This window comes from Oryza glaberrima, chromosome 8 (genome assembly GCF_000147395.1).
Source record: "Oryza glaberrima chromosome 8, OglaRS2, whole genome shotgun sequence".
NCBI lineage: Eukaryota > Viridiplantae > Streptophyta > Magnoliopsida > Poales > Poaceae > Oryza > Oryza glaberrima.
Window position 1 is genome coordinate 20,999,215 of NC_068333.1, and position 27,258 is coordinate 21,026,472.

At 41.8% G+C, this 27,258-nt stretch overlaps 4 protein-coding genes and 1 non-coding gene across 6 annotated transcripts; 2 read left to right on the plus strand and 3 right to left on the minus strand.

The window, feature by feature from the left end:
• Positions 1–26: 26 nt before the first annotated feature.
• Positions 27–10,208, plus strand: LOC127782063 (uncharacterized). Of its 2 annotated transcripts, none has more exons than XM_052309128.1 (19): positions 27–268; positions 1,027–1,525; positions 2,105–2,196; positions 2,774–2,938; positions 3,020–3,404; positions 3,475–3,593; positions 3,725–3,797; positions 3,875–4,080; positions 4,170–4,214; positions 4,320–4,401; positions 5,412–5,600; positions 7,696–7,799; positions 7,866–7,956; positions 8,294–8,422; positions 8,622–8,753; positions 8,975–9,145; positions 9,368–9,427; positions 9,509–9,678; positions 9,862–10,208. In XM_052309128.1, exons 1-18 carry the CDS (start codon positions 42–44, stop codon positions 9,641–9,643), a joined length of 2,904 nt encoding a protein of 967 aa, XP_052165088.1. In that variant the 5' UTR covers positions 27–41; the 3' UTR covers positions 9,644–9,678; positions 9,862–10,208. The 2 variants fall into 2 exon arrangements, with proteins under 2 accessions (XP_052165088.1, XP_052165090.1); XM_052309130.1 differs by having other exon boundaries at positions 139–434.
• Positions 10,209–13,933: 3,725 nt separating this feature from the next.
• On the plus strand, positions 13,934–14,374 carry LOC127783115 (arabinogalactan protein 1). The gene has a single exon (XM_052310372.1). It carries the CDS (start codon positions 13,934–13,936, stop codon positions 14,372–14,374), a length of 441 nt encoding a protein of 146 aa, XP_052166332.1.
• A 2,537-nt stretch (positions 14,375–16,911) lies between these two features.
• On the minus strand, positions 16,912–17,042 carry LOC127783447 (small nucleolar RNA snoR113). The gene has a single exon (XR_008019347.1). It is a non-coding gene; the product is annotated as a small nucleolar RNA snoR113 (small nucleolar RNA).
• A 2,328-nt stretch (positions 17,043–19,370) lies between these two features.
• Positions 19,371–20,332, minus strand: LOC127782989 (basic blue protein-like). The gene is made up of 2 exons (XM_052310285.1): positions 20,022–20,332; positions 19,371–19,877 (listed from the first exon to the last, which is right to left on the minus strand). Exons 1-2 carry the CDS (start codon positions 20,194–20,196, stop codon positions 19,534–19,536), a joined length of 519 nt encoding a protein of 172 aa, XP_052166245.1. The 5' UTR covers positions 20,197–20,332; the 3' UTR covers positions 19,371–19,533.
• Positions 20,333–24,753: 4,421 nt separating this feature from the next.
• On the minus strand, positions 24,754–26,107 carry LOC127781274 (blue copper protein-like). The gene is made up of 2 exons (XM_052308208.1): positions 25,834–26,107; positions 24,754–25,343 (listed from the first exon to the last, which is right to left on the minus strand). The coding sequence occupies exons 1-2, from the start codon at positions 25,994–25,996 to the stop codon at positions 24,961–24,963; spliced, it is 546 nt and encodes a 181-aa protein (XP_052164168.1). The 5' UTR covers positions 25,997–26,107; the 3' UTR covers positions 24,754–24,960.
• Positions 26,108–27,258: the final 1,151 nt, after the last annotated feature.

The window sequence follows — 27,258 nt, forward strand, 5'->3', positions numbered from 1 at the left end:
GCAGTGGTGCGAGGCAAAAAAAAAGAAAAGAAAAATGCGAAATGTCCAGTACTCCAGTCGACGAGGAAGGAGGAAAAAAAAAGAAAAACGCGCGAGGAAAAACCGAGACGAGAGAAAGTTGGGGAGAGAGAGAGAGATGGTCTGGTCCCCGTGACGAGCACCGGTGGCCTCTCCCGGAGCCTATCGTTTCCGGGGGCCCTCCTCCACCTCCTCCTCCTCCTCCTCCGTCCTCGCGGCCGCTCGCTTCCCCACCGCTACTTCCCTCCCGGTATAAACCCTATCCCTCTCCGCCTCCGGCCCATCGCTTTGTCGCGACGCGCGCGCATCGATCCCACCGCCGGCGAGGGCGAGCAGTAGCGGCGGCGGCGGCGGGGGCGGAGGCTGATGGCGACGGCGGTTGCGTCGCAGCCGCGCGCGGCCATGTGCGGTGCCAGGTTGGGTTCCCCCCCCCCCACCCCCATCTCCTCTCTCTCCTTCTGGCCGCGGTGCTGCGGGCCGATTCGCTGGTTTAGTCGTTGCCGTTTAGCTCGTGGGTGGATGGGTTGCGGTGGAATGCGCTGGTTGCGAGCTTGGATTGTGGAGGGGAGGGGTAGAGGTAGTAGGGTCGTTGAATTCGTCACTGGCTCACTAAGTTATCTGTGCGATTTCGGTTCGGGGGCGTGCGCCGCCGAGGGATTTCGTCAAATTTGGTGTTGTAGGTTGCCGTTTTGGTGATGGCGATAGCATTGCGGTTTTGACGGCCGGAGCTTTGACATGGCCAATTGAACTGGGATACTTTACTACTAGTAGTTTCCTCTTCTGTTCTGTTGAGGCTTGCAGTTATGCACACGGTGTGTTTCCCGTATTGTGCTTTCAGTGGCAATTTGACGGCGGATGCTTATTCCTAAAACAGTAGCTTGCCAGCGTTTCTTAAATTGTTTGCTACTGGTTTTGATTATGGAATAGGTTTCATTGTACAGTGAAGTTAATAATATTTTTCTTGCTGTTTCTTATTATAATGGATCAAATGGTTGAACGTGTTTGCAGCACATCGAAGATTTACACTCTGGAGAAAGTATATGGATTCAGATTAGTATGCAGAAGTGTGGTTGATCTGAGGAGTCAAAAATTTCATACACGTGTTTATAAGAGAAAGAGCTATTTCAGGAGTTCAGCATCAGAATGTGAGAAGATCATTCACAGTGCTAGATGGCTAGAATTTAGGAGACAGAGGGTAGCATTTCAGAGAACTAGAAGGACAATCCATCTTATTCCTTTGGCTTCTCAAGATGATAGCAGTGGTTTATCTGTTAACGGATCCCCACAAGTTGATTCGGCAAGTGAGATGGATGATATAAGGGTGAAATTGGTTAAAGCACTACAAAGCGAGGATATAAGCACTGGCCTTGTCCAATCAATACATGATGCTGCAAGATCTATTGAATTGGCTTTCTTAGATCACAGCAAATCATCAAAAAACTCTTGGTTTCCAAAGGAATGGCTTGGTGTAGATAACAATGAATGGATAAAACCACTGTCTTACCAGGTACAGGACTGAACTTTCTTCAGGCATATATCTGCCCATAAAATGATAGTGACCATTATTCATGTCATTGATTAAATAGTTTCTCTTGACTTTTCCCTTTTGGCCTTCCACGCAGAAAACTAGTATTGAAATTTTGTAAGCCAGATTTTATTGCATGCACCCTACTGTTTCCCTTTTTTTGTTTAGAAAAAGAAAAGAGTGCAATCAAGTAACGATGTAGTCAGGATATCATCCATAGAGGTCTTATGAAATATGGATGCCTGTATAGATGAATATGTATGTTGAACTTGGTAAACTATTAATTTAGCTTTTGTTCACCCCTTTTAGGATATTAGTAGTGCTACTCTGCCACCAGAGGAAGTGTTCTGCTCTGGTGTCTGGAGTATTATTTTCATATATGAAGATGCAGAGTCTTTTAATCAACTTAGAGCCAATCGCGGCAATTGAACCTTCTTTGAGTTGATGTTTATTAGTTCTCACACATAAATCTTCAGTAAAACAAATATTAGCTGTTGCGTTCTGAATTTTGGTGGCATGCAAACTTTTTATTGTCTGGTATCTAAAATAATCTGTTTGCAGGCTGCTGTCGGTTCATTGTTGCAAGCAGTTATTGATGTTTCATCTAGGGGAAATGGCAGAGATAGAGATATCAATGTATTTGTTCAGAGGAGGTCTGCCCTCTAGCACTTGCCTTGATTATCATGCCTAATTGCTGACATTATCCTTTTTCTCCTGGTGTGTTTTTAAGACTACAACTATCTATCATCTTGGAGCCAATTTTGCTTTTTAATACCTTAGAGAGCAAATGGTGTGTAATGTACATTTTATGTAGCTTCCTCTGTATATTAAGTTTTCTTGGAGCTAATTCCTGTCTCATAAGTTGCTTTCCATCTATAGCCTAATTATTAGAGAAATATATTCCTCCATTTCTTGACTGGTATATTTCTTAAGTTTTAGTGTCAATAAAACATATGCTGTCAGAAGAGCATGCAAATTAATTGATCCACTTGATTCATGGGAAAAAAAAGTTACTGCTAGAGTCTACAGGTTTCTGCTGTATTTGCATTTTTGTTGACCCAGAATGAGCCTTCTACTGGATTCAATAGTCAAGCTTACATGAACATAGTGTTGACAGCATGATGAAGCCAAATCAGATCTAACCTCTATGTTGTACATAACAGTTCAATTTGTGATTATAGAACATGCCTCTTGGTCTCCTATTTAATCATATTTAATTTTCTGTTGCAGTTTATCCCGCCTACTTAGTTCTCTAGAGGGTGCTATCCAAAATGAGCTGTCGAAAAGGGAACCTACATTGTACCAGTGGTACTCATCTGATCAAAATCCTTTGGTTGTGAGAACATTTGTTAACTCTTTTGAAAACGATCCACGGTTTAACTCTGCAACAGCAATGTAAGTTGTTTACTTCTGTTGGGCTTCATTTGATAAATGAACTAATACATTAACGGATACCTTTTCTTTTGTTGCTTGCAGATGCCATGAACGCCAGCAAATGAATACTAGTGAAAGTGACCTTTCTCTACTTATGCTAGGTTTGACATGTCTTGCTGCTATCACAAAGCTTGGATCAACAAAAGTTTCTTGTCAGCAGTTCTTTTCCATGGTCCCTGATATCATTGGTCGATTCATGGATATGCTTGAATTTGTCCCTCTAAGTAAAGCATATACCTTGACAAAAGATATTGGTCTTCAGAGAGAATTCCTTTGCAATTTTGGTCCTCGTGCTGCTGACCCTAAGTTTTCCAGTGATCGTGGAGTTGAGATATCGTTTTGGATTGATCTGGTTCAGAAACAGTTGCTACGGGCTCTTGATCGTGAAAAGATATGGTCAAGATTGACAACAAGTGAAAGTATTGAGGTTGGAACAAAAGATATTTCGTCTAGCTTTATGAATTCTCCTTCCAAAATAACTATTTTCCTTACTGCAGGTTTTGGAAAAGGATTTAGCAATTTTTGGGTTTTTCATTGCTTTAGGCAGAAGTACGCAAACATATTTGTCTTCCAATCATCTTACCAATCTGGATGATTCAATCAATGATATTGTAAGGTGTGAATGATGCGAATTTTGAATTGCCATTTGCTCGATGAAATTATGTTTCTGTACATAAGCTACAGTATAACTGTTTTCTTGCGTAATTATGATGTAGCTCTCACCTTAACAAGCTTACAATCATCCAGGTATCTTATTGGTGGGAGTGTGTTATATTATCCACAGTTGTCTTCGATTAGTTCTTATCAGCTGTATGTGGAGGTTAGTATGCAGGCAATACACCGAGCTCTCAATGCTATGCACCTTTTTTGTGTTTTTATGACCTTTTCACCTTCCAGGTAGTTTGCGAAGAGCTCGAGTGGCTTCCATTTTACAGTGGTGATGTGCCAGCTGCAACAATTGAAGGTAGAGAGGATGTGCATAAAGGAGAAATAATATCAAGAGTGCTAAATGTGTGCTCTTATTGGATGACTAGTTTTATAAAGTACAGCTCATGGCTTGAGAACCCTTCAAATGTAAAGGCAGCCAGATTTCTGTCCAAGGGGTACATCCAAATTCAGTCATGCTCTCTCACATTTTGCCGCAGATATGGATGCGAACCAACGTTTCTAATATATGGTCAAATTTTTGTAGGCATGCCATGTTGAGTGATTGCATGAAGGAACTAGACTTAACAAAGTAAACATATAATTCCGATGTTTATATTGTTATTTGTTATGTTACTTGGGTATATGTTTGTACAATTGTAAGAATATTATTATTTATCTGCTCATTCTGATGCAGGTATGATATGCCAAAAGACCAAACCTTTCCAGAAGCCAAAGAACACTTGGTTGCTAGGACAGAGCTAGCCTCTTTTGACAAGGTATCTGTTACATGATGCACTTTAACGTTACTAGTATTTCTTCTGGTTCTCACACATCCCAACAATAGTAATTCTCAGTACTGTTAGTTAAATTATTATTTTTTGTGAGGAGTTAGTTAAATTATTGTGCATTTGACATGTTCCAAGATGATGTTGCTGATATCAGTGCTAAACTGCTAATTATATTATAGTTTCTTCATGGAACCTATATGCCAGTTTCAGAGGGAAGCGGTGGTGCATGTGTGTGTTTTGGGGTTTTGTTTTGGTGTGGTGGGAGGGGGTGGAGGGTGGGATGGATGGTGAGAGGCCTTATATTCTCATGGCTGTTGCCAGAATATTGGTGTGGACAAGAAATATGACTAGTGGACTTATGTTATTGCTCTGTAAGCAAACAATAAGATGTTAAGATTGCTTTCATGAGTAGCCCCTAATGAGAATATATAATATTTGGTGAAAAATAGCCTTGTTGGATAAGGGTAAACTGTGAAAGAAGCTCCAAGCAACTTGATGCACTGCTGGCACTATGCGAAACATCATTGCAGGCCTCATGCTGATAGTAACTCCCGGCCATAACACTATAAGCTCAGACATCAAATTCATTACGATGCAGGGCTGCACATGCAGGGAGATGCCACCGTCTCCTTTTGATATGCTTACACATTCAAAGCGTGACATGTATTAGATGTATTCTGAGATATGCAAGAGATGAAGGATTGATCCATTTAATGTATATCTGTTTACAATTAATAACTGTACAAGATCATATGTTAGATGTGTTTTTTTTTTAAAAAAAATATTTTTCGGACTGTTAAGTTATATGCATTTTTATGTTCTCAATTAGACTTGCCATTTGCCAAAAAGCTTATGGTCAGTCTTACTTATGTTTGTGCTTAATTGTGTATGCTTGTTTTCAGTTTACAATGGCAATTTGAACAAATGCTAATTTAATTACTTCTGAATATATATATTGTAGTGGTGAAAATTTATGAAGTTAGTCTCAATAATTGCAGTCACTTGAAAGTGTTGAGGAAGCTTTGGTTAAGTTAGAAGATTTGCTCCAAGAATTGCATCTCTCCAGTTCCAACTCTGGTAAGGAGGATCTAAGGGCTGCATGTTCTGATCTTGAAATGATTAGAAGGCTGAAGAAAGAGGCTGAGTTTCTTGAGGCTTCCTTTCGAGCAAAAACAGAATTTCTTGAGGTGAGCTTAATTATCATACAACCTTTTACTAGCCTGCATTTCATCTGGAAAAGGAATTACTACAAGTATGTGGACACTTTAATTTCTCCGTCATAGGACTCAGGAGAGTGCATTCCAATAACTGCAATGGCTATTAAGGGCCAGCTATTTCTCAATAATAGAAACAACATCCTCAATGACTGAAATAACAATTGTCACATGTATAGATTAGATGGCCCTAGACCCAAGCAACACAACCATGCTGATGACCAGGGGCCACACTACATGGGCTATGGATGATTACCTTAGTCCAAACACTTATGATTATTTCTTGCTTAATCTGATTAAAATCCAGATATATTTTTAAATAGGGCAGCATTAACCACGCAACGAGCCACATATCTTATCTCCTTATCTTAACCAACTATACATGTTCTGCATCCAGCTGCCTCATGCTTCCTAAGCTCCTGTTGGGCTGTTCATGACATTCCATTGGCTGTAAGGCCTCTTGCCTTGATCACATCTCCAATAATGGGTGTATCATGGAACTTCACCCTTCCTTTCTAGCTGTTTGTCCTCAACCTGCAGGGTGGTGACCAGTTGCACCCCTTGAAATCTCCACGGTGAAGAGGTTGCAGTGTGGGCATCCTGTCATGTGAGAGCACCAAGCTGTCAAGATCACACAGACTGTGCTTCTGAAGGTTGTCAATGTATCTACCATGGCCGGTTGCTGCACCTCTACCAGCTACAGTCACAAGATCAACAGGTGGTGCAGTCATGCCAAAAAGTCTTCATTGGCATGCCCCATGGGGCTAGCGCTTTTCAAGTCACTGATGTTGTCAGCATGGAAGTCGCTGGATGGTGAAGTGTTGAAACCACATCAGGGCTGCCTTTTTGGCGTCCATGGGGCTTGCAAGTTGATGGCAAAGCCAGTAGTTGTGCTAGCGATAAAGTGAATGATAGTTGCAGCCGTTCTGATGGTGGTTTTGTTGATCTTTGGTGTTGCCTGGTAGGGCTGACTCTTTCTGCACCAGCTGTGGTGGTTGACGCCAACACCAAATTATCACATGCCCTGATTATATGGCCCTGGACCCAAGCAGTGCAACCAGCTGATGACTGACAACATCACCACAAGGGCAGGGATATACGAGAGTAGGAAGTCTTGAAATATATTTCTCCTTAGTCCTTAATGATGGCTTGGCTTATTTAGACCACCTCCTAACATGTGCTAACTAATACAGTATAACAGTTACATTCCTAACAGCTTCACTAACTAATCCTATCTTTACTATAAAGTTGATGCCCACTAACTCCTAAAGCTCAACATGCAAGTGTGCCACATCAACGCACACTAGCAATTATTATCCAGAGTATTTTAAATCACATGCAAGTGGACCCACTAGCAGTTATTATCTAGAGTATTTTAAATATCATGCAAACATGACATATCATTTACAATTTTGTTGTATTTTTAGAACTCAATATGCAAGTAATGTCAAATCATTATCTCCACATCATTTTCATATTATTTAAACATATACATCTATAATCTATAATGAATAACATTCATTTATGCACATATCCCGCAACAAAGCGTGGGTACCAACTAGTTACCTAAAGATAACATCCGCTTCAAATAAACTGATAACAACTAAAGATAACACAAGTGGAAAGTGGTATCATCTCCTTCAACGTCAGCCTCCTGACGCTCCAGTTGGCCATGCATTCACGTAGATATGTTGCACATTTTAGATATTTAAAACCGAGATATTATTTCTTTAGGGACATTCTGTTGATATAATTTAGGTTCTTCTACTCCCCCGAGAGTAGTTTCATTGGGTGGACTGTTTAAGTTTTGTTTACTGTGTTTAAACTTTAAAGGTGTGTCAGTTCTCCTTCCACTGATTAACATGGTTGACATTTTACACAACGAAGTTAGTTGATTCCATGTAGAACCACCATATTTCTAAGATTCCCACCCAATATTTGATAATGATTTTTTTTTTTTGGTAATATGTTTGTGAGTCAACATAATAGAGGTTCCATATGTTGTACTTGGTACAACTGTTCATTACTACTATGATGGCTATCCTAAAGTTTTCTGATGGTCAATTAGGCTGATGCTAGTAGCAGACCATTATCTCCTGCTGTCGAGGAAGGCCGTGGAAAGACAGCTAGCAATGCTAATGAGAGCTCAACACCACAAAAACCAGCAAACAGGTAACATTCTGCTGTAGTTTCTGTGATTTCAGGGTGGATAATAACCGCTATTGTTTTTTTCACCAGAGTGGAGAACAAACGTCGTCCAATTTGGGACCTCTTTGGTAGGCCTTCTGGAAGGAGAGTTGAGCTTGTCCAACAAACTTCAGATCAAAATGTATGCGTTCTGTAGCATGCATTACTGTGCATTTAATAATTTTCAAACAAAAATAGGGTAAAACAGTAGAAGCTGCCATCTTGCAATGAATATTTGAGCTGTCCTTTTAGCAATTATATTTCGAGCAAGTTTTTTAGGTGTTGTATTTAACAATGATGGGGATCACAAAAATCATCAATGATTAGTGATTTATTCTTACTAACAGTCTCTCTGTATAGTATATAATAGTTGCGGAAGCATGTATTCTGTTCTTGAGAACAACACCATTGATGCAAAGATATCTTGTTGCACCATGTTCTTACTTAACAGATTTTACCTCTTTTTCTTTCTCATAAAGGTTTCTGTCGCTAATGTGGATAACAAAGACACACAATCAAATGATATCCTCCGGTTTGAACAGTTAAGACGCGAGCTGATTGAGTTAGAGAAAAGAGTTCAAAAGAGCGCAGATAATGCTCAAAAGGAGGTATGCTTCTTAATATATGCTTTCTAAATGTTGACATGAATGCACCTGGTATTTGAGTTAGCACTTAAGCAACAATGCTGGACAGAGTACTTTATTCTGAGTTATGTGTTTCATATGATATTCTCACTATTGCTTTTGACCATAAATGCACATCCGTTTTCAATTTTGAAGAATTATTTATTGTTTTGTCATTTTCCAGGAGACATATGTCGCAAATGAAACATTGGATTCTTCCGTGTCATCATCTCCTGTATCAATGCCTTCTGGTCCAGCTAGCAAGAAAGAAAATGTTATTACCAAATCAGTAGAGAAGGTTAAGGAAACCACGACGGTAAGGCCATTTACATTTTCTTGAAAATATATTTGGTATTGGCCCTACATAATTTAATTAGTTGCCATGAAGCCTTTGTGCCACCAGGGCGCATCATCATATTTGAATGCTTCCATTACTGAAATCCAGAATGCAGCTCTCCTCCATATTTGAGGGAAAAAAATGTCTAGAATGCAGACCTGCAACTTATTTCCTTTTTCTCTATTTTTTTCCCTACACAGACTGTTGTGCAAGGGACACAGCTCTTAGCAATTGACACAGGAGCTGCTATGGGTTTGTTAAGAAGAGCTCTTATTGGGGATGAACTAACTCATAAGGAAAAGCAGGCTCTTCAAAGAACCCTGACAGATTTAGCCTCTGTTGTTCCTATAGGAATACTCATGCTTCTGCCAGTAAGTATTTGTTGTACTTCGATTTACCCCTCCTGAACAAGCATAAAGCCTTCTAGGCCCAGACTGTTGTTTATTTCAATTTTGGTTTCAGAAGCCTGTCTTCTTTACTTCATCCACATTGACTAAAGATAACCAGTCATGTTTTTTAGTTAGTGAACTTTAATGTTCAGTGCAAATATCTTCATGGATACAGCATTGTAAACAAGTTCATAATGTTCCCAGGTAACTGCTGTTGGGCATGCTGCTATTTTGGCTTTCATCCAGAGATATGTGCCTTCCATGGTTCGTAACTTTGTATGACCCCTCATTATTTCCCCTGTGGCATGATTTAATTATGTACATTGTGCATCCGGTATTTTGTAGATCCCATCCACCTATGCTCCAGAGAGGTTAGATCTCCTCAGGCAACTTGAAAAAGTGAAGGAAATGGGAGTTGCTGAAGGTAGTAGTGAAGAAATGGTAGAGGCTGTAAGTTCGAGAGGTGACCAAGTGAAATAGGCAAACCATGTACAGACGGAAACAAGTATACTTCTGTAAGTAATCATTTCATCCGTGACTGCTGAGTTACTGTATTTATGTTCCTATCATAACGTTTGCATACATTCTTGTTTCCTCTGAACTCTGTAGTATTTTAGAACAATAAAGATTCTACAAGGGTGTGTTTTGCATCTTTGTGTTGTGCAATTATTTTATTAATGTTTTTAACATTTCTGCAGTGTTTTGGAACAAGACAGAAGATGGTTTCATTTCGTTTATAGAAGATTCTTTCAGTGACATTCTGATAGAAGTGAACATAAAGGAAAAAACTGGAGTTTTACCAAACATTGCTACTGTGTTCGTTGAAGGAAGATCCTTCAGAAGTTGCACTTTGGAAGATTGTTTTCATACTTCATAGTGTACAAGGGCGCCGTGTGCCCATTCAACATAGAAGAAGGTTATCCAAAGTTCCTCTTGGATAATGTCTGTAGGGTAGATATTGGCTGATGATTTGTATATCTAGCTGAGATTGGTGTATCAACTCTCCAAATGTAAAGAGACAGGCCTGAGTGGTGGCTTATCGGTCCGTGATCCTAGGTCATGCAGTGATGCACGACTCTGCTGTCAGCTTATGGGCAATTCAGCAGCAAAAGATTGATGCTGGTGGCGCACTGCTACATCCAATAGCACGTAAAGACTTTTGTGCTCTTGTAGTCTACTCTACTGTCCGGTCTACATTGCCTGGTCGTCTTCCCCTTTCATTTACGTATCATTATCTTGGATTATCTCCATTATAAAAATATAACATCTTTCACCTATAAATCTGGACATATTTGTCGGATATGTAGCTATATCTGGATACGTAGACGGATCGAGTAGTAAATACGCTGATTTCTGAGCTGTTCATACGGCTGCAAATTTGCACTGAAGTGTTCGCTGGAGCAAGGTTGTCACAACCGGAGCAGTGCGCACAAAAAATGGAACGGTTCATTAGCGCGTGATTAATTAAGAATTTCCTTCGTTTCAAAATATAATAACTTTTAGCCCTTAGGACTTGTCCTAAAATATAACCACTTCTTCACCAACATTCTCTTCCAAACCAATCACAACCCTCAACTATTCACTTTTTTCACTATCTTTACTACTCATCCAATCACAACCTTCCACCACTCACTTCTACCTACTCCATCCATTTCACAGTGTAAGACTTTATAACATTGTTTATATATATATATCCAGATTTATTAACATCTAAATAAATGTAAGCAATGTTAGAAAGTCTTACATTGTAAAACGGATATGTACTTTCTTAATAACCGTGTCCAATTCTAAAACTTCTTATCTTATATTATAGGACGGATGGAGTATTAGCTATTTTTTTTCAAAAATAAATCAATATGATTTTTAAGCAACTTTCGTATAATTTTTTTTTATAAAAAACACACCGTTTAGTAGTTTGAAAAGTGTGTGCCTGAGAAACAAGGGAGATAGTTGGAAAACTTGAGGTAAGACCACAGCCAAGGTCTTTGGTCTCTGGATGCATCAGCTCGTAAATACGCCTAGCGTGCCATGCACTCTGGTATTCCAGACGTCCAGTTAATGTTGACTTCTTGATAGCACGATCCTTAATCACCTGATGTGTGATGCCACTAAAATACCCTTTCATCGTTTACATGTTCCACTAAAGACTTGGCTAAGCTATAATAAAATACGGGGAGAAACCCGTAATTTTGATAATTTGATCATTTTAAAAAACTTATTTCGAAATTGAACTATGCCAAAAACTAATTTCAAAAATAGGCCGTTTTCTCAGCGCCATAGAGATTGGCGCTGAGATATAACATCTCGGCGCCACTATCATTGGCGCTGAGATGTTATCCGAGGTGTCACGGATTTTACATGTCATCCGAGGTCAGCGCCAAAGATCTCTGTTCAATTTAGAAATATTAGTTATCTACAAGCTTCCATTGCACACAATGACAAGATAGCTTGGGGGAGAACTTGTGAGGTAATGGGTTCGATCCTTAGCCACGCAAGTTTTTCCATCTAAGTACAAGCATCTTTTGATGTTCTATTTAAAAATCTCACATGTTTTTCAAATTTATTTTATTTTTAAATGTGGATGTTTTTTTAAATTTATTTTATTTTTAAATATGGAAGGAACAAAATTATGTATGCAGTATTTATAGCTTAGTTTTTTAAATTTATTTTATTTTTAAATATGGAAGGAACAAAATTATGTATGAGGTATTTATAGATTAATAGTCGGTATAAATTTACATATTTCAGTTTTTTTTCACCCTCTATTTTGCTACATAATTATGTATGCAGTATTGATCCTCAAAGGAAAAAAAAAAGAAAAATAAGAAGTTACGGGGTTCGAACCCTAGATTTCTAGTTATGAGAGGCAGCCCTTCACCACCAGGATACACCTTTCATACTAGACCATGTAAGTTAGCGCCAAAGAATTTGGCGCTGATATCGCATGACGTGTGTTTTGCGGGACACGTCGAACCGCATCTCAGCGCCAAGTACGATGCCGCGAGAAAATGGTCTATTTTTGAAATTAGTTTTTGACACGGCTCAATATCAAAATAAGTTTTATCAAAGGGTCAATTTATCAAAATTACGGGGGAGAAACAGTCACACTGTCAAAAAGTTCAGCGGCGACTACTCCAGACTTAAAATCTGAATAAGTAAACGGATGTGAATACAATAATTGAGCACAGCTCCATAAGACTCGATCCATGGTTCCAAAAGGTGTCATGTCCATTTTCTTCCGATTAAAGGATTTTTTTTATTTTTTAAATTGACCAAAGATTCTCAAAGCTAATATTTATCACTTAACCAAACAAAACAATTTTTTAGATAAAAGAACCAAAAACATACTCCTACTACTCATCTAGTGTCATTTTAAGTAAGGAAATAGCATGTCTATTCTAGTATATCCACTTCTCTGGCAATTTTAAACTGACATTAAGGCCCTCTTTGTTTAGGCTTATAAGCCAACTTATAAGTCGAAAAGTCTAAGCCTAAACAAACAAGCAGCTTTTCTGTTTGGCTTTTTTAAAGCCATAAGCCACTCTAACACTATTAAGCCAAAAGCTAGGTTGGAGAAGTTTTTTAGGCTTATGTGAGGTAGATGTATGACTCAACTACTAAACTTAGGACATTAAATCCACCGGCTTATAAATCATATAAGCCAATAAGCTGACTTAAAAGTCTAGGCCAATAAGCCTAAGCCTAAACAAAGAGGGCCTAAGATTGACGCGGCATTGTTATAGGCGGACGCGCATTATCACAAATAGAAAAGGCAACCGACCTTGACTTGTGGCCAAAACTTCAGAGCTGGTCTTAAATCTTAATTAGGAATAAAAATAACATTTAACATGATGAAAGAGAATATGATGAGAAAAAATTACTTCACTTGCCCATGGTGACAAAAATACCCATTCTGATATGAGAAAAAACAAAGGAAAAAAAAAAGAAAGTTTTGGATTCATATGGATTCGTGACTGTAACACCGTTCGGTTCAAAGGAATTGATCTCTTACAGAAACCCAAGAAAAATCATGTGGATTCTACTAGAAACAAAGAAAAAAATTTCATGCACTCTGACATGTCTTTATTTCATTTCTTACGTTTTTTTCTTTGCTTTTGCTTTGTCTGACGCATGTTTTACAATTCTATTTAGAATTCATATGTTTGTTTTGCATATGCTCTTATCTTTTTTTTTTTCCTATTTTGACTTTTTTTTAGTCCTATAATCCAAAAAGCCCGGAATTGGATCGACATCCCTAGGCTTTAGTTCGAATATGAGATATATGTAAAAGTTCCAAATATATCTACCTGGTTTAAAATTTCGGACAAGTCAACTGTTTTAAATACGTGAATGGAAAATATCTTTTGCTTTGACATGAAGATATTGCACCGTTCGTTTGTTTTGCAGAATTTGCTTTCATTATAAGTAGCCTCAACATTCTGTACCCATATCATCTGCACCCTGGCAGCCAATCCAACGGCCATCCTCCATCCGACGGCCGAACCGACTTAAAAAGGATGGCGTAATCACCGTCCAAAATCTCGAATTAAATAAATCCTCCAAATAAACCAATCTCCAATTTTTAATCGCTATCTATAACTCTCTTCCTTTTTCGTTTCTACCGCGTAGTCAGTTCCCTCCTTTTTTATAGCCCCCATACCTGAAGGCCATCATCCATCGCCCACCTCGCCGCCTCCCCCACTTGGAAGTTGCAAAGCGAAGCCCACCAACCTCAAAAACCCAAACCCTAGCTCTCCTCGCCGCCATCCCATGGCGCGCCTCCACCTCGTGGTCGTGGCCATGGCCGCGCTCTTCGCCGCCGCGGCGGTGGCGCAGGGCCCGAGCGCCTCCCCGACGCCGGCTCCCAAGGCGCAGCCACCGGTGGCGACCCCGCCGACTCGGCCGCCGGCCGTGGCGCCGGTGTCTCCTCCCGCCGCCCAGCCGCCCGTGACGACGCCTCCCCCGGCTTCCGCGCCCGCGCCCGTGCCCGCCCCGAGCGCCGCCGCGACACCGTCACCCCAGGCCTCGGCGCCGACCGCGGAGCCCCCCGTCCTCTCGCCGCCCGCGCCGGCTCCGGGGTCGATCTCCCAGTCCCCGACGGAGGCCCCGACGTCTCCGCCGCCACCGAGCGCCGCGTCCGTAGTCTCCCCCTCCGCCGCCGCCGTCGTCGCCGCCTGGGCCGCCGTGGCAGCCGTCGCGGCGTTCTACTGAGATCCGGCTCCCGGAGATGAGTTCCTCGCCGCCGCCGATATCATCACCGCCATTACTGCCGTTAATTTATTATTGTTATTATTAGCTATTTCCCCCCTTCGCTCTGGGGTTGCTAATCCCATTGCGTTTTAATCTAGATCTAGCTTTTGTGAGTGAGAGAGAGACTGTGCTTGCCATTGTATAATCCTCCCCCACCGGATTCTTTTCTTTAATCTACTTTCGGACATTATTAGTAGAGATTTTGTCATCCGATTGCTCCTGCCTGCTTGATCTGTTCCGATCTAGCTCCTCAGATCTGCTCAGATTTTCCCCCCTCTGCTGTATTACTGTAGCATTCTACTCCTGTTTGCTTTGTTTCGATTCTACCGCTGTGGCTTTCGTTGCGTGATGACGTTGTCACGTTGGTGGCCAGCTGGGGAGCACAGCATCTCGCGTGTGATGGGAGATGGGAGAGGCGTCCGGTGCAGGAGGTGGTGGTGGTGGGGGGTGGGTGAGCACGGCAAGACATGCGGCGAGGGGAGGGCGCGTGGCGTTTGGGCTGCGCGCGTTGGTAACGTGACGCGCGTGAGGGTGCGGCCGCGGGCAGCGACACGCGCCGACACGCTCGCGTAGGCGGTTTTTCGGTGCGGTTAGTGTGTGCGCGGGCGGGGCGGGTTTGGCCGGTAGCGATGACACTTTTGGGATGAAACCAGTGGTGGTGGCACACGTTTGATTAGTTTGGCTCCATCCCAGAAGTGAATTCTCCGACTTCATGACTCAACTGTAAACTGAAGTACAGGAAGTTAGAAAAGCCTCATCCTTCCATTCTGACTACGTAAATTAGGTAAGACTTATCCTTCCATCCTCTCATCCTTCCATTTTGTGACTACACGGTACACGCAAGTTAGGAAAGCCTTATCCTTCCATCCTGATTTATATGATGACTACACAAAGTCAGGAAAGCCTCCTCGTTCCATCCTGACTACGCGCCACAAGTTAAATCAGAATAAGTCAAAAAAATGTATTACTTTTGTTTTTTTAATAGATGAGGCCGTTGACTTTTTATCACGCGTTCGACTATTCGTTTTATTAAAAAATTACGTAATTATAATTTATTTTATTGCGAGTTGTTTTATCACTTAAAATGCTTTAAGCATGATTTATATCTTATATAATTTTTTTAATAAGATAAATGGTGAAATATATGTTTAAAAGCCAAATAGTGTCATGTATTAAAAAAACAGAGGGAGTAGGACTTTACATCGAGCGAACAATGCAGGGCAATTATGTTATCTTTGCTCCTATCCTCCAGCCATTGGCCTCTAACGGCACGATGCGAAGACATTTTGCATGTCGCCGCCGTGATCCCTCGGCCGTCTTGAACCACCTGCTACTCGTGGTTTCTCGCCACCGCGTGTCGTGGCCGATGCGGTGCTCATCAGCATCATGTAGCCGCCGTCCCTGTTGTACACGGAGTTGGAGCCGGTGCTGTGCTCGAACGAGGTGTTATCAATGTTGACGAGGTCGTGTTGTTGTTGTTGCACTTGCATCGCCAGTGTCACCACTGCTGCCAAGAAGTCGTCGTGTGAGCCGTCGGTGGTAGCCCCGAGGTTGAGACGGTGGAGCTCTTGCAAGCTGTGCCGTCGGGCTCTTGCTTGTACCACTTGTAATGTGGCTGCGCGTATGGGTGAGGTGGCCGGGTACGTGTGGAACAGGCAAACAATCCCGCGATGGCAACACGGTATATTCACATTTCTTAGACGAATCATCACGGTACAATGTGGCATTCTGGAATCTATGAATGTACGATAATATTCGAGATTCACGTTTCTTAGATAATCGTCACGTCGATCTTCGCCATATTCTAAAATCAGGGGTAAAAATACTCCGTAATATTGTTCGGGCGAGTGGCTAGCACGGGCCGTTTCTACTTTTCTGGTCCTCCAGAAATCTGGATAGGGAAAGGCCACAGCCGCGTCATCGAAAAGCAGCCCATAGAACGATGTATATACAAGTTAGCTCTAATATAAGCTTATAGTCGGTTATCTACTATTAAACATGCTCTAACCAGCTCAATAATACAAAACAGATGACATGGACAGTCAAATAAGTTAGTCATTTGCGGACTACGGAGTATTACACCGTAATTGTTTCATATCAGCACATCTACTACTTCCAAGTAAAGCAACAGCTCTCCACACAACAAATAAGCAAAAAAGGCACAGACGGCTCAAATCAACAAACAATAAGCCCCAATATGGCGCTTATGATGCCCAGTGATGATAGTAACGAAGAACAAGAATCCAGAGGAAGGCTGGCTGGAAGGGCCCATAACCAGCAAATAACTGAAACAATGAACAAAATCAGGAGTTCGACAAAAGCTATCAATGCTTCTGGAAGAGTATGCAAGAACAAAATCGCAAGACTATGCAAATTCCAACGTGCGTGCATTGTTGTATATCTGCACACTGAATGAGGACCCTAATAACCTGCAATATTTTTACCCTAAAAAGAACACGAAATAAAGTGTACTGAACATAAGTGGAGGTAAAGAAAGAATGGCTCAGAGAACCTTTCGCCGAACTGCACATCATGCTACTACCATCCCGTCCCATACCAGAGACTAATTGAATCGGGAAGGGAATGGGAGGCAGCCGTAAGACCGGCCTTTCATTTCTCCTCATTGCCATAACACTAATCACAATCCACACGCATACAGCATTAGGGACTAGGCAGGAGGAGACCACAAAATATGATGCAATGCATTTTCTTAATAGGCGGAAGAAAATTCAACTAACTATTTGAAGAGCATTAGGTAGCAAAATATCACCTTGATTCCTTGTCAATCCTCAGGGGTTATCCTCCTACAGGTAGATAATTTATGTGTGGCTGCGTTTATTCCTCTAGCCATATGAACTGTCCTTGATAATATTCACCAAAAGGTCTGGCTTCAATCAATCTTGAGCAAACTCATAAAGAGCTGATTTCCTCGCTATTCACCACAACAAATTTAAACTAAGCAATATGCTCCGGACTTCATATTCCACCAGCATTGGAGATAGCCCTACCGAGCCAATTGGTTTCAATGAAAAAATGATGACACAAAATCAAGCTGCATTTATATCAACATGGAAATAGGAATACCTCCAGGGTCCAGCGCTTCTGTTATTGAGCTGTTCTGCATCCTGTGTTTAAAGAGTTTTAAAATCATCCAAATCTAATCCACAATAAGGACCTTGGTCCAGAAACCTGCAAATCACATATAACTTTACAATGTAAACCCCAAAAGAAAAAACTCAACAAATTCGTCAAAATACTTCCTGCCACAAGCACACCTGCTAAGACAAAAAAGGAAATCCTTTTGTGGCCACAAGACAACAATGTGCCATCACTAGGTTAGTAGGTTTCTAGTTTACTTTTAGGCTGGCACTATATCAAGTGTTGATTAGATATAAATAAGCAATAAAGAGCACAATAGAGTTTTGAATGACAGAAATAAAAATACTGGTTATGTTATGACCAAACAATATGGAATCTCAACAATTCGGATGACTGAAGAATTAACACAACTGACAACCTGCATTTCATCAAAACACCACAGATGTTTTCAGAAAATATGATGGTGAAAATTGGGGCACCAATCATAAAAACGTCCAAGAAAACATAACACGTTATAGTCAGATAAGCAGAAAATACATAAATTTTTACACCCAACTGAAGGCATTTTTGTTAATGGATAAGAGTTAGAATTGCTTTATTAAAGGGTTTTCCCAGAAAGGTAGCTCCAAGAATTCTTTCCAAGTATGTGAAACTAGTGAATCCCAACCACAGCCTTACAATCAAGACCACAATGCAAATATGCTATAATCAAGCATGAGAGCAATAGAAGCATCAGACAGCTGTCTGGTCTATCAATCAGATCAAAAGCAATATGCTTATTGTGTTGTTTGCTGTCACACTAATGCGGACCAGAAGTGCAATGAACATATTTACAATTAAAAACCCACTTGGATATGCCTTTGCCACATATACATTCAGTTTTTTTTAGGAAAAAATCTTCAGTAATGCATCTCTCATCATTGAGGATGAATAAATACGCACTAGCTACTTTAAACAATCAGATGTCAGTCCATCAGCAATAGACCTAAAAGCAATACAAAGAACATCAACGCGAAAACCCAAATACATCTCCATGCCGAAACTTGAAGTAAGCACGCAGAAACTGAAGAGACCTAAAATATTCGTCAATAATTTCATAAAAAACGTGGTACGCGCAAGATGCAGAATACAAGCAGATCCCCTAGAATGATTCCGGATCTAGAAGGCGTAGAGCGCGAGCTACGAACCTCCGTAGTCGAAGCGACGGCACCGCCGGCGCCTACTGCGCAGAGGCGGCCTACGAGGACATGGCGGCCGTCAAGACCGTCGCCACAGGGGCCATCCCCGTCGGCGGTCGTCGCCGCTACGCCGCTATAGCCTGCTGCATTCGCTCGACGGCGAATCTCCAGTTATTCTCGGCGGCCGCGGCCAATCACTCTCCCTCTCTTCGCCGCGTGATGTATAGTGGCGATGGGCGATGGCGGCCGGCGGCTAGGGTTTCCCGATCCAAGCTGGGCTTCCCAGGCGGGGGTTTACCTGGGCCCCAACGGCCCGCGCGGACGTAGTCCCCCGTGAGAAGGGCCTATTTGGGCCGTTAAGAGGCGGGCCTTATGCCGTGGCGAAGCAGATGGAATGGGCCTTTCTCGAGATGGGTTGGAACGGGTTTGTGCGGGTGCGACCGGACTGGAGGCATTTTTCCTTGGCATTTACTAGGAGTATTTGACACACCTACTACGCTCTGCGTGCAAGCACTAAAGCACGGTGGGAGAAGAAAGGGATGGAAGGAGAACGACTTCACTTTTAAGTTAGTATAAAGACATCACAGCAAAGTTCTTTGTTACTCTAACCTACATCACTGAATGGCATACAGAATTCTGAGATGTACAGAAAATTATATCAGAGGATATACAAATGAATATAAGGAGAAAATAAATCACAAGACCAATAAATCATTATTACGCACGTATACACGATCGAACGTAAACAAAATAATCAAACAAATTTCATCAGAAACGCTACAAAGAATCATGCATTGCCTCCACCCTGCCAACGTCCATGCCGCTCGACGCGTCAATGCGATCTCAGAAGAGGGCGAGATTGAGGAGGATCCCAACGGCCGCCGCGACGACGGCGCCACCGGCGTGCAGGTGTGCGGACGCGCTGGCTGGCGTGGAGTAAGGCCCAATCCAAGGTTGCGGCCTCGGGGTGTCGCTGGAGTTGGAGACGGTGACGGCGAGCTTCATGCCGCTGGCGCAATGGTTGCCGATTTTGCAGATGAAGTAGTGCTCGCCGGGGCTGAGCGCTATGAATGTCACAAGCGCGCCTCCTTCGAAATCACTGATCGGTTTGCCGCTGACGGTGCAGGCGTCGTAGTCGCTCTTGGTCACCTCTGTCACCGTGTGCTGGTTCCTGGCGTATCTGAATACTGAAGAAACAAAAAAGGCAAAAAACAGTTAATTACACCAAATAAAATCAGCGTTCGATTTCAAATGCCAATTGGCAAACTGGATAGCATTAGCATTTAGCAGCATTGTGCGAATGAAGTGATTGATTATCGAGAAAGACTCACCAAGCGTGTCGTTAGCCTCGAAGGTTTTGCCCTTCGCCCAAGCGGTGTAGTTGACGCCGGTGTTCCAACCCTGCGCATCTCCGACAATGAAACTCAGCTCCATCGCCGAGGCCACGGCGGCGCAGCCGACGACCATGACGAGGAGCATTGCGATCAGAGCCGAAGGGGACGCCATGCTCGATCGGCCGCAAAATCTTTAGGTCGCTTCTAACAATTAAGTTGATGACAGAGTTGAAAAGGGGAAATTGAAGGAAGAATCAAAGAATGTGTGTTTGAGACGAATGGGCGTGCAGCTGGTTGTATTGACAGGGGATCAGGCTGCAGGGTCCTTTTATACTGAGAGTTTCATGACGACCACTCCATGAGTACTAGCTGCAGCTGGGGACTACTGGCCGCTAAGTTGGACAGGAGCAGGAGCCTGTCCAGTCAACGCGCATTCTCTTCTCGCATTTTTGGATAAAGCATACGCGCAAGGTTGAGAAGTCGACTGTTTTGATTAATTTAAGAGGCGAAATGCAGCCCATGCGTGTGGGAGCAAGTGCTCATGTTCATGCATGCATGGTTTGGTGGGTCGTCGTCAAAGGTCGTTATCTTATCCAAAGCACAAGCAAGACCGTTCAACGGAATTATATTGATTCACACACAGCATTCCAACGCACGAATGAAACGCAAGGATATCATGCACGCTGCTCTCGTATCAACCAAAAATCATCTCGTTTTGAAATTTGAGCTAAGGGTGCGTTTAGTTCGTGAAAAGAAAATTTTTTGGTGTCACATCGGACGTTTGACTAGATATCGGAAGGGAATTTCAGACATAAATAAAAAAACTAATTTTATAACTTGCCTGGAAACCTCGAGATGAATTTATTAAGCCTAATTAATCTGTCATTAACACATGTAGATTACTGTAACACTTTATGACTAATCATAGATTAATTAGACTTAAAAGATTCGTCTCGCAATTTTTAATGCAAACTGTATAATTAGTTTTTTATCTATATTTAATGCTCTATTCATGTGTCCAAAGATTTGATGTGGCGTTTTTAGGTAAAATTTTTTGGAACTAAACAAGGCATATGTAGTAGGATCCAAATCCAATACAACTCACTTGATTGTGTGATATAATTGTAAATTGATCGTTATTAAATATTGATTCAACTCTTATTCTTTTGCATACGTGCAAAATGAATGACATCTTAAGCATATAGTTTTTTCATGGTTACAAACTTTGTAATTCCTGTATCTGCTTCGAACTTTGTAAATAAGTCTTTTATTTTACGAAAATACATTACTAGGCTAAGTCCTGGTAGTAAAGTCCTTTCAAAAAATGATTCAACTCTTACGTTTGTCTGGCAGATTACTTTGTATAAGGAGGAGATTACTGTTGTTAAATTAAGAGTAAATTGTATTGGTGGTACACAAACTTATTAGGTGGGTGCAATTTAGTACATAAACTTATAAAATGCTCGTTTTCAGTACACAAACTTGTCTAGTTCATGCGAACGAGGACCAAAATAACTTGACAATGTTAAATTTATAAAGTTGATGTTGATTAGGATGTGGCGTGTATACGCATAGTTAATATGCATAAGACATGTAATATTTATAAATTTTATCTCTACTTTATCCTTTATCATTGAAATGATGAATTTCATATATTTCTAACCCTTATATCAGTGTTCAATTTTTTTAATCTTTTTCTACTATCACTAAATTATATTCTATATTTTATTGAATAGGTGTATGTATAATGGTAACCTTCTCATATATATGTTTACATAGGGTGAGTTTGAGGAGGAGGGGATTGGGAAGATTGGGAAGATACGCAAAACGAGGTGAGCTATTAGCGCATAATTAATTACGTATTAACTATTTTAAATTTCAAAAATGGATTAATATGAATTTTGAAAGCAACTTTACTATAGAAAGTTTTTGCAAAAAACGCACCGTTTAGTAGTTTGGGAAGCATGCGCGCAGAATACGATGTCCTTTCTCACCCTATGTCACCAAAATGAACGCTCCCATAGTATCCTAATCGACCCCTAAATCAACAAGATTAGTCATGTAATGTCCTTTTTACTTCCCCGCATGCACTGCACAAGTTTGTGCGCCAAAACGAGTATTTTATAAGTTTGTGCACGAGATTGTATCCATCTGACAAGTTTGTGTACCGACGATGCAATTTACTTTTAAATTAAATAGAATATTTATAGCTCACTTTTTAAATCGAGGTACAAATATTCTATTGCATGGTTCACGATTTAGGATTTAAATTCTCAAAATTAAAAAAAAAGTTTTTCGCGTGTATACTTTTCAAACTGCTAAATGGTGTATATTTTGCAAAAAAAATTTACAAGAAAGTTGCTTTAAAAAATCATATTGATCCTTTTTTTTTAAAAAAAATAGCTTCTACTTAATTAATCATGTGTTAATGGACTGCGTTTTTCATAGGTGAGGTGGAGTTCCTGAATACAGCCTTAGGACACTCCTAAGTCGATCAAAGAAAGAGCCTCCTGCGAAAGGGCATGTAGTCTAGTGGTTACAAGAGCCTCAGTAGCACATGAGGTCCTGGGTTCGACTCCCCGTGGGAGCGAATTTTTCAGGATTTAACGGCGTTGTAATGTGTAATTCTAAAAAAAAAAAAAAAAAAGAAAGAGCCTCATGACCACCATTACTCCATTATCGGCCGCCAAGATGGACAAGCTGGCGCAGTTGTCTGTCAACGCGTATTCTTCTCATTTTGGATAAAGCGCACGCGCGAGGTTCAGAAAATCAGAAGCACATTATTTTGCATGGCAAAATGCAGCCAATGTGTGTGGGGCAGGCCGTGTGTTCAGGGATTGGGAATTTGGGATGGCAAATTTGGAATTTGGGTTGATCGAGTTCATCATGCATGGACACTCTTCACGCCAGCCCGGCGAAAAAAATCATGCATGGACAGCATGGTAGGGGGCCGGGTCGTCGTGAATAGTCGACTGGTCGTTGTCAAAACCGCAAAGAAACGCCAACGCCAGGGACTCCCAACGCCAGTAGCCGCACAATTTCCAGCACGCGAAGACCGGTTCAACGGAATTATAATATTCACGCACAATTCCAGCGCGCACCAATGAAACGCGAGGATATCGACCACTTGTCAATTCAGGGAGTAGAAAGCAAGCTGCTAGTGCTACTACTCACTACTGTTTTATTTGATTTATTTTCATCTCAATTTTCTTTTCATCCGATCGATATATTCCGTCCAATTTATCCTAATTTATTTTTTTTTCAATTTAATTAAGTTTATAGAAAAACATGATAATATTTATAATAAAAAATTAGTTTATTAAATATATTTTTAAAGTATATTTGTTTCGTGTTAAAAATGTTGGTATATTTCTCAGTAAGCTTCACTAAATTAAAAATATTGACTTATGACAAACTTAAAAATGAATTATAATATAGAGCAGAGTGAGTAGAGGTTAAAATGATAATTTTGAATCATAGATCTACCAGTGACCAGTCGTGTTTACACTCGTAATGGTTGTGTTGTGCAACCTTGTAGGTCTCACAATTTGAGATCTAGAGTTTCAAAATTCAGGTTTGAAATAAAGTTCCAATAGGATTTTTTTTTCAGCTTGAAACTATGCAACTTAACAAAAATTTTTATTAAAGTAAAGTGTTCAAATTTTGAGTTTAATTATTATTCAAAGTCTCTGATATAGCAACCCCTCCTCTCTTGTCGTTGAAATATTTATAGGTTCCGAAATAGTGAACACATATTGGCAAACGAAGCAAAAGTTCAAAATCAAACTCAACTCATTATACTCAAGAGTATTCGAAACTAGTTTTACACAAGTCAACTTAGTTTTGAGGGTTTTTTTTTTCTCTTTACCTCTCAGCCTACTGTCATTTGGATTGGAGCTCTCACTGCGGTCTACCAAAGTCTGGTAAAGAGACCTGAAAAATTGCAACGAACATGCTGTGATCTTCTCGCTAACAAATTAATATCCCAAATTGTATGACAATGACTGATACTCTGGAACGGTGATATACTCCAAATCACGGACGGTCTCATTGTCTCAACCCTTTTCTTTCTTTAAGGAGTTTAATTCTTTCCTTGTGTTCAAGGAGTCTGAGGCGGCTGGCACACACTCATCTAGTCATCTATACACGCCGCCTTGATGCTTTGAGATTGAAAGGTGTATTCCTCCTCACCAAACCCAACCTACTCCCACCATCACTGAAGAAATCAAGAAGTTGAATCCGCCGTGTCCACTGTCGTCGTCGTCTCATTTCAGACACTGACATGACAGATTCAGTTGCTCATTTCAAAGGTAAGCACGGCTAATTAGCATCAGAGAACTTTGGTACCTAAGCTAACCGTCTGACTCTTACCCCCGGAGCAGGTGTTGAAGCAGGAAACTTTTGTTCTAACAGAAGCAGAAATGTGAGGTATTCCCTTCTCTGAAAACGACGCACTACCTGCCCTTCGATCTATTATTCGATTCTTTTCCTCTAGGCTAGTGTCCTAGTAGTTAGTAGTCGTCTCATTGCTCTTCTTTCAGGTCGGTCTGGTCCTACAGTGATCGGCCTAGGCAAGCTTAGATCATGCATTGCTCAGCATGACCAATCCGTTAACCATCACTTTAACCACCGGTTTTTCTTTTTGCAAGATTGATATAGAGTGATATAGAGTGTCCGATCAATATGCAGATGATAAAATTCAGAGGAAAATTATACAAATCCACGGAGATGAGAAAACAAATCACATGACAGCTCGTAATTACAGTACTAAGTACACGATGGAACGGAACAACAACCCCATATCATCATCACCATCATCATCTAGCTAGCTAGCAAACCACTCATCTCTCTCACACACATGCATGCCGGCCGTCAGACGAAATGATCAAGAAATAAGAATCATATGCACTGCCTCTATCCTGGCAGGTGGGCCCGATCAGAAGAGGGCGAGCTTGACGAGGACGCCGGCGGCGGCGGCGACGGCGGCGCTGGCCTGCAGGCCGGCGGACGCGCCGCCGGTCGGCTTGGAGGGGGAAGAAGGGGTGGCCGGCGGCGTGCCGCTGCTTCCTGGGGTGGTGCTGGGTGGCGTCCCGGAGCCGGAGCCGGAGCCGGAGCCGCTGCCGACGTTGATGGCCAGCTTCATGCCGCCGGCGCAGTGGCCGCTGACGGTGCAGATGTAGTAGTGCATGCCGGCGGCGGCGAGGTCGAGGGTGGCTGGGCTGGTTCTGGTCGAGCTGATCGAGTTGCTTGCGACGGCGCAGTTGTCGTAATCGTTCTTGTTCACCTCCGTCACCGTGTGCGCCCCAACGAAGCTGAACACTGAAAAGGGAAATTACCAATTATGCTTGATTAGTCACGAGTATTAATTAGTACTCCACTTATTTGGAAGGAAAGGAATGCACGCGTGTTCTAGAATCGTCAAAGAGGAAATCATAATCTGGAAGGAAGCTGAAGTTTTAAAGGATTTGGGAGAGGAACAGCCAAGCCGTAGCACATTTTTCTGTTTTCGGGAGGTTGTTTATGTACCAATCTCCATTCGGTTTTGATAGCTTTTTTTTTTTGTCGAAATTCACAGGTTTATAAATTTGCATACCCTCTATCTTAATGGAATTTGGTCGGCCGACCCGGCAAAAGAAGTACACTTATGTGCTACTCCCTCCAATAAATTTCTACCCTTTTGTTTCTCTTTTGATGTATAGAAAAGCATGAAACAAGAAATTGTAACAAAAATATGACTAAATTCCAGTCTGAAATTCCAAACATTCTGATCACTACTACCAAATTAAGCCAAAAGACAACAAGGACTCACCGAGCTTGTCTCCAACCGCGAAGGTTTGGCCACTTGCCCAAGTATCGTAGTTCTGGTCAAGCGTCCACCCGGAGCTACCACCCACGGTGAGCGTCGCCGCGGAGGCCGCGGCGGCGCAGCCGACGACGACGAGCAGCTTGATCAGAACGGAAGAAGACGCCATGGCCGGCCGGCGAGCTAGTGTTCGTCCAAGTGGAATAATGCCGGAGACGAAGGGGAAGATTAGTTAGCTAGCTATCGGTGTCTCGCTGCACAATTGACAGGGTGAGGTTGGAAGGGTCTCTTTTTATAGAGAACCATCACCATTTCACCGCATGGTTGGCAACTTGCATGTGACGGATCGATGAGCGATCAGTCTTTTGGACGACGCGGCCGGCCGCTTTGTTGGACAGGGCTGCAGTTTTACACACGCAGCAGAGGATGGTCAGCGTTTGTGTTCGTTCCTTTTCACTCATTTTCTGCTCGTTCGTTTCTTCGTTTCCTCCAGAAATCCTAATCATTATTCATTCAGATATTTCAGATGATAAATCAGTCAAATCACACACGAACGTTCAGAACTCCGAATTTCTTTTTCTCCTTCATCTACTGAAAAAATACAGCGGCCGCTTTTTTTTTTTTACACAGAGGTATTTGATTTCAGAACGAGATGAGATTGGTTGAACTCATCCATATTTCGAAAATAGGAAGATCGCATTTATCCGTTTGGTATGAGAGATAAAATGACATACTTTTTAAGTGATGGTTCACATGTTAGTGATAGAGAAAAATGGGCTGGATTGATCCACTAGTGTTTTTTAAGATAAGGCCAACCCTTATATTATATTCAAGAAATATTACTTTTCAGACTTAATGCATCTCATGAACCAAACTGAAAGTGGAATAGACCCAACGCAAAATTGGATTGATATTGGCGCGGAGTACATATGAAACCTCCCTTATCCACTCAACCGGTTTATAGAAACAGAACCGAGAGAGATAATTAAGGAGCGGTGTCCATGGTGGGAGGAGGCGAGGTGGCGGCGGGCGCTATGGAGAGCGCCGGCAGGTGCTGTTTGAGGGCAGCATGTACGGCGGGTCGGCGGCGGATGTCCTGTCGATCAGCGGCGGAGTCGGCGACCGTCTTGGCCATGGCGTCGTCAATTGTCGAGCCGGGCGGGGCTTGGTAAGACGCGCGGACGGCGTCGGCAATGGACGTGGAAACAGCGTTGACGAGGGACTTTGGCAAGAGGGGGGAGGTAGCCGTCGACATGGCGGCGTCGGTGGAGTTAGGTTTAGAGCGGTAGATCGAAAAAAAATCTGATACCATGAAAGCGGAATAGACTTAACACAAAATTGGATTGATATCGGTGCGGAGTACATATAGGCACGAAACCTCCCTTATCTACTCAACCGGTTTATAGAAACATAACCGACAGAGATAAAAGG